At 35.5% G+C, this 7,424-nt stretch overlaps 2 protein-coding genes across 2 annotated transcripts; one reads left to right on the top strand and one right to left on the bottom strand.

Annotated features, from left to right (window-relative positions):
* Positions 1-1,067: 1,067 nt before the first annotated feature.
* On the top strand, positions 1,068-1,795 carry MELLADRAFT_114535 (uncharacterized protein; the record flags this gene model as incomplete). The annotated part of the gene is made up of 5 exons (XM_007419493.1): positions 1,068-1,188; positions 1,262-1,321; positions 1,409-1,531; positions 1,624-1,689; positions 1,773-1,795. 5 exons carry the CDS (start codon positions 1,068-1,070, stop codon positions 1,793-1,795), a joined length of 393 nt encoding a protein of 130 aa, XP_007419555.1.
* An 834-nt stretch (positions 1,796-2,629) lies between these two features.
* MELLADRAFT_87424 (uncharacterized protein) lies at positions 2,630-4,726 on the bottom strand (the record flags this gene model as incomplete). Its single annotated transcript, XM_007419492.1, has 2 exons — positions 2,630-4,550; positions 4,629-4,726. The coding sequence occupies 2 exons, from the start codon at positions 4,724-4,726 to the stop codon at positions 2,630-2,632; spliced, it is 2,019 nt and encodes a 672-aa protein (XP_007419554.1).
* Between the last annotated feature and the right edge of the window lie 2,698 nt (positions 4,727-7,424).

Below are 7,424 nucleotides of genomic sequence, written 5' to 3'. Positions count from 1 at the left end.
GTCCCGACCCGAGCCGGTATGGATTTTCGTCGGTCTGGGGGGCCAAAAGTTACAAATCACACATTTCCCAAGCCACCAGTCATGTTCAGGGTCAGACATGTGTACCATCTGATAGCCCTCGTTGAGGCGCATCTTTTGCACCTGTCACATCTCTGGTACCATGTGACATGACTTCACAAAACACCGGTATCCGAAAACCCCCTCAGGACGGTTTGTTCTCCAGGAGCTTTCCAGGGTCCTGTGGAAGTCCTTCGATCAACACACACCATCGGGAAATCAGAATTGGGTCCAAAAAGGCTCTCGGGTACTCACAGCACGGGAAAAGATGAGGCAGTTATCCGACCCGTGACAGTGATACCGGATCTTATGACTGAAATCTGTGAAGGTCGTTATTCCTCTTCAGAAAGAGCCAAGAGCTCTGGATAAAGACAGGATATAGCAAATCAAACTCCAAATGCAATCTCCGAGCACAATCCTTGATCATTTAACCTAGTTTGTTCCTTCCCAAGTTTTCTGCATTTTGAAAAACTCCTTTCGAGTTTATACATTCAGTGTAGGTCTTTGGTAAACGATTTTTCAAGCGTAAAATCCGAAAAGTTATGTATACCCTGTTGATTTATTTATAAAGCTTGCCGAGAGATCGGCTCGGATTTTGTGCTTGAGGTTTTAGAGGTCTTTCATAAGCTGATTCACCAGTTTAAGATTCTAGGTTTTTTTTTCTTTTCAAAGTCATCTGAATCAAAAGGTTTAAGCGGAAATGATTCGAAGTGGAGAACGGAATTTGATTCTGGCTATAAAAACAAATTCAAGTTCAATAAGATTTGGATAAATCATGATTCCTTTTTTTATGATTCCCAGAGAACCGATATGGTAACATGAAGGCTTGAAGTTGCATTCACATTCCCGTATATAGGCAGCTAAAAAGGTTCAAAAGTTCCTCTTGCAATGACTGCAATCTGCTCCTTTTCAAACACAAATACCCCCCCATCTTTCCGTACTCTTTCCTCGAGTCCAGACCAACTCCAAAAAAACCCTTTGAACAATCAGATCGAAATCCTAGAAAAAAAATGTCTTTCAAACATTTAATTTTTCTTTTGATCATCCAACTTAGTTTTTTCAAGTTTTCAATTACTTCTAAACATAAATGTTCCAATGAATTTACATTTAAAAAGGGAGAAACCAAAGGATGTAAGTTTAAACCAATTTCTTCTTTTTTTGTTTTGGTTGAATTAATCAAGCTGGATTTTCTGTGGGGAAAAAGTGTGTAAAGATTCCAATCAAATTGATCATAGATGTGTAAGATCAAGTTGTGGTTATGAAAGTAAGTAACCTATTCTTGTTCTTATTGTTCTTACAAAAAAAAACCGGTTCGTTGATTGAAGATTTGGATCATATGGTTTTGGTGTAGAAAAACGTTATGTTCCTATAGATGGTTGTACATTGTATGGTACAAAAGCTCCTAAAACTAATCCAACTCAACAACAATGTGAACAATATCAATTTCCTTCACTTTATGATAATCAACAAATTCGTTAGTCATATTCTTTGTTTTTTTTTTATTTTTGAAAGGTTTGAGTATGTATTGAAGATACTTTTTTTTTTTTTGATGGAAACTTTTTTTAGTTTGTTATAATGGAGCTGGTGTTAGTTTTCTTTGTCCTGGTATACCTGGAAAATCTCCATCCTTAGGTAAGTTTTATTCATTCCATTTCATTTTTTCTTTTGGTATAAGAAAGCTAAAAGTTTAAATGATTTTTTTCTCTTTTGGACAGTTTGCTCAACTTGTGATGATTGATAAGAAAAAATCAAACATGATTAAATTGAACTATTTTTTTTGGATATTTTTGAATCTTATGTACACTACATGTTTAAGTTGTAGGGATTGGAATGAATTCTTGTTTTTGATTTATCTGCATATGTAGTCTTGATATCAATTCTTTTTTTTGAGAAATGTGAAAAAACAATCAAGTTTCTCCAAAAAAACATTTCATAAACGTTGTAATTAAGGAGGAAAAGTATTGAAGATAAACTTGTTATAGGATATGAAGAATTTGGATGACTTTTTTTGTAACACAAAAGAAATAAGGAGAACTTTCACACGTGCATACTTACTTTGAGTACCGCAATTTGATGAAGGAAATTAGTGACTCTCTAAAGAATTATATGCTTATCTAAACCCTCACACAACTCTCAAGCTCCGAAAAGAAACCTCATCAGTTTCTTTGAAAAGATGGCTTTTTTTCTCTAAAAAGGTCTTTCTTTTCTTTTCAAAAAATGTTGTTTTTTTGCAAAAAAAATGTGTTTTTCAAGGTATAAATATAAAACAAGAAACATTCAACAATTAAAATTCATAATTAGGGTACTGATTAAACTGATTAACTAAATTCATAAAGAAAAATCAAAAACAAGCTTAAATGATAAAAACCAAACACAAAAAGATGATTTAGAGTATAAGAAATTAAATTAAATAGTTTTGGATATTAGGTTTTTTAAAACAAATTAAACTTATCAAAGAAATTAAAGAAAACAAACTAAAGAAGAAAACAAACAATGAATGAATGAATGAATGAATGAAGTTTTTTGATTTCTTTGATTTTGTTTTTTCGAAAAATATTAATAGAAAAGACAATTAAACTTTAACTTTAGATAAAGATTTGATTAAATCAAAGTACCAATCAGATTTATAATCGATTTCACTTTTTTCTAAACTTAATAAATTCGATAACCTATTGAAAGATTTCTTTTTACTACTTTTACTTTTAAGATTTTCAATTTCGATTTCTTTTTGAGTTTCTTTTTCTTTTTCAATTCGAACTTCTTCTTTAATTTGAACATCTACTTTACTTTCTTTTTCTCCATCTTGATTTAATTTTCCTTTCTCTTCAACCTCAGATCGATTCAATTCCTTCTCATGATCAGAACCCAAAGCAGGAGAATTAAAATGAGTTGTAGGATGACAATGGTTCGACGACATATTAGAATAAAACCTTTGAAGATTATAAGGTGTATAAGAAGACCCACAACCCATAAGAGTAAGTGAGATATCTTCTTGAATGGTATCTTCATGATGAACCGATGCAGAAGTTTGAGAGTAATTAGAACCACCTGAATCCCTTGCACCATTTGAACCCGACCCGTTCTTCTTCTTCAATTCATCTTCATGTTTAGAATGATCAAATAGATTGGTCGTATGTTTTTTAAGAAATGGGGAACGAGAATGAGGTGTGTAAGTAGATTTCTCAATGATTTTCGTTTTGAAGTACGTTTTGGATGGATGCTTTGTAGTAGGACTTAAGGAATGGATCGCAGATTCTAGCATCGAAAACCTTGATGGTGGTGTGCTAGGTAATGGGATCGAAAGTGGATTAGGACTATCTTTGATAGAATTAGAATCATGGAATGCTTTCCAACTGGATGAAACCTTCTGAAGACCTTCTGAAGCATCATTCCTTGCATCTTTTTTCATCGAGTTTCTACGACTAAACTTTTCATCGGAGTCTTGAACTTGAATTGAACGTCTTGAAGGTAAATCTTTTTCTGTATTGTCTTCTGGAAGCATAGCTAATCCAATCTCTTCAATCGGTGGAGAAAGTTGAGCAGAATACTCTCGGTCTTGTTGTTCTTGAAGTTCACTTGAAAGCTTGGGGTCATAACTCTTGGGATCTGTACCACACAAAGTTAACTCGTCTTGACTTTTTTGGGTTTCAGTAGGAAAAGAAGTATGTTTAGGAATCACTTCGTTTTCAGGAATAGATCCGAGTTTTGGAAAAGGATTAGGATGAGTGATTGGATCAACGATTTCTAGTTTAGATTTACAATTGGATGGTGAGAAATGATTTAAATTCAAAACACGTCTTCCACAAGTTTGAGATCTTTTAATGGCTGGAGTAGGACTAGTTGTAGTGGGATTCTGTCGATGTAAAAGATACGGTTTAAGTTTGGAATTTAAAGTAGTTGAGGTTGTACTTGAACATCTTCTTAATTCTACTTTTGGTTTGATTTCTTGAATCTCATATCTAGGTGTCTTAATAAAATCAAAATCTGGTGTATGAATTCTTTTTGGATATGAAATCATTAGTTTATTAGTTACAGTCGGTCTTGATTTTAATTTTGACTTGTTAGATGGATGATTGGGTTTAGATGATGAGGAATCAAGTGTTAGATTCCGTTTAGCTGATTTAATGAATCTGTCGAATGCTTCTTTTGCATTAAGATTAAATGGGTTATGTTTCTTTAAAGAACTAGTTGAAGGTTTATGTTTGATGGATTTATGAGAAAGGTTTGGTTGATCTGAAATAATCGGAGATGGACATGAAGTGGTTTGTTGAGAAGTCGTGGTATGACGGTTAAGACCGAATAATGAATCTGAGATCTTAGGATTACAAACTGGTGGTGGTTTTCTTGTGATGGGTTTGATAACTTGGTCTCGAGTTTTGGTTTGAGGAGGATTGAGTTGAGGAACTGGTTTGGCATTGGAATCTATTTCAAGAAATCGCGATTGGTTTGCTGAGATTGGCTTAGAGCTTGGAGTTCGACTGTCCATATCATCACTTTCATTCATCCAGATCACATATCATAGTCAGTTTTTGCTCATCGGTTGAAGTCGGATGACATAGAAATCAACTCACGCAACACGATCAGAAGCAGCACCACCCTTCTTATATGGCGAGAGTTTGCAAGGAGAATTCCCAACAGGAGCGGGATGAGACTTTTTCGCTGAATACATTTATCCTGATGAAGTGGGACGCTTTTGAGATTGTACCAGTTGAAGTCAAAAAGAACAGAAGTATTATCGATTAAGACGAGAATGAAAAATCGCGCTTATGATTGGTATGATTGGTATGACTGGTATAAATGTTGATCGATGAAGATGAGGAAACGGCTCGAAGCAATTGAATGAATGAAGATAATCAAAAAAACAAAAATAATCCTGACTATGAAGGATTGAGAGAAAGAAAACTGGGAGAAGTTGAAATATATTTATTTATATATTTATCTAACCATAGAGATAGAGATATGATTGAAGGAAGATTGTGAAAAGGAGAATTTGATGAGGTTTTGAGATAGTTTATGAGAAAAAGTTTTGGAAAATCGATGAATCCAGTTGAAAAGAAATTAACTTTATTCATCCGATTCCTTGGTATGGACGGGACGAGTACTACTACGAGAAAGGGTTGAAAGTAGAGTGTCAAAGGAATTATATCATACCATCTTTCATTCGGTTTTCATGCCATCATCAACCTATCACCATATGACAGTGTACCCACTACAATGACAGATCATAATGCTAGTAAGATGAAGTGTGAGATCTGATAATGTCACTTCAAAGACTTCAAGTCTTGATTTTGATCCTGTCTACATCAAAGCTTGGGTCTCCGGATCGATGAGAGTATCGTGTCAGAAAAGATTTAAAGGCCTTTAATGATTCCTGAAGGTATGGATATACTTGATCGTTCATGAAGAAATGAAATATCAAGGATTTCAATAGTGCTTTCAAATCTGTCTCAAAGGTATATTCGAAAAATGTCCTTCAAAAGCTACTTCAGTCAATTCTTCTTGAAAACAATCATCTTAACTGATTTTCAAGCACCCCTCAGCTTCTCGTTCCACGAGTTTTCGAGGAAGGTGAAGCGAGAGTAGGCGAGAGACTCTAAGTTTTAATTCCAACCGAAGTCTCTATGTTCGTCTTTGCCATCGTATCATGCCTTCACATCTTCATAAGCGAAATTATCGAGTTCCTCGAAAGATATGCTTCACAAGCAAATACCTGTCACACAACTCACCCTCCGGTTTCTTGAATCTTGACACAATGTACAGTCGCCGCTCGATATAAGCAACCTTTTAAATGCAGAATACCTGATGCTTAAAGGGAGCGATGCATCACTTCGAAGTAAGCATAAAAGCATATTTGGGAAGAAATTGACCCTAATGCTTATTTCATCAAAGTCAAAATTGCATATGATTTTTATTGTAATTGGCATAGATACATCATAGATAATAAAAAAGCATACAAAGCATAAGAGGGCATACAAAGCATAAGAGTGTATGTCTAGGACAACGACACAAACATTTAAGACATCTGGTTTTATTCACCTTCATGGAATAGGCTTGGGGCAAAGAAGTCGGTGATACATTTTTGATTCACAAATTTGAAGCGGGCAGTACTAACATCATTTCGAAGCGAGTGTAAGGCTGTGATGTGCTTTCTCCAGTCGGGTCCATGATCATCCACGAGTTCATCTATTTGCTTATCAATTGAAGACATTTTGATTGAGGATGTAGAGCAGGATAGAATGCTGAAACAAAAGTGGTGTAGGGTCGACTTGATAAAATTTGATGGCTGGGTCTTAGTCAAGCAGAATTGCTATCAGGATTTGGGTCCACTGATTTCTTTCGAGTCCCACTGGCATACCTACTGTTTTTTTCCTCACCTGTCTGGAATCTAGATGTTTCTAGGCCACTCTTTATAAGCATACATGACTTGAGAGTGGTTACTTATGCTTATAAAGCCACACTTTCTCGTTCCTTGTAAGCATATTTCCAGAAAAAAAATGCGTTTAGCCTATATGCTAAAGTGCTCCAATTAAGCCCCCCGCATTTTTGTTTCACTGAAATTTGACCCTTATAGCGAAATATGCTAACTCGATGTGTGCTTATATCGAGCGGCGACTGTACGTTGCTTGACATTCATGTGTTTCTGATAGATAAAGTTGAACATTTGAGGAACGTAAACACACACACACACGATTTTTAACGCTCATCAGACAATTGACACTCACACTTCATGATGAACTCCGGATTCTCAAGCTCGATAAAATATTTACTAAAATGGTTGAAGATTCGGGACAATCAAGCTTATGCATTATGTATGTAGATCTGTTTTTGTAAGTCTTCATTTTGAACCATCAACATTAACCCGAAATCCGAAGATGAATCCGTTTTGTTTTTCTGGGATAAGCTCTTTATGAATATGCTATGAAATCAGAATGGAAAAGTGGAAGTGTATCCTGTGGTTTGCGTGGAAGGTGTTGCGATGTAGTTTTGCTTGTTGAGCTTCAGGCTGACAGCATGTGGGTGAACGGGTGGTACATGTAGTTAAGAAAGCCTTTAGCGACTAGGCAAAGTGAGTCGCATGGAAGTTGAGGAATGGGTCTCTTTTGCGTTTTGGATACTTTGAAGTATCTGGTTCACGCTAAACGGCCGCAGAGGGCAGGCTTGAATTGAATCATGAGAGAGGAAGCCTGAACTACGTATACACACAAATGAAACAGAGAAATGAGATAAGCACGTGTTCTACCACCCTCGTAGTATATAGAGTAGTGATGGTAGGTTTTTGAGTAGTGATGTAGAATGATGATTTAGTCAAATCTGAATGAAGGTGTAGGACTCTATGTGCTTAATCTAAATGTGAATAAACTGTTTGC

Source organism: Melampsora larici-populina, assembly GCF_000204055.1.
Source record: "Melampsora larici-populina 98AG31 unplaced genomic scaffold MELLAscaffold_216, whole genome shotgun sequence".
In the NCBI taxonomy this organism is placed as follows: domain Eukaryota; kingdom Fungi; phylum Basidiomycota; class Pucciniomycetes; order Pucciniales; family Melampsoraceae; genus Melampsora; species Melampsora laricis-populina.
Note: the sequence above shows the minus strand (reverse complement) of the source record. Positions and strands in the feature narration are given on the sequence as shown.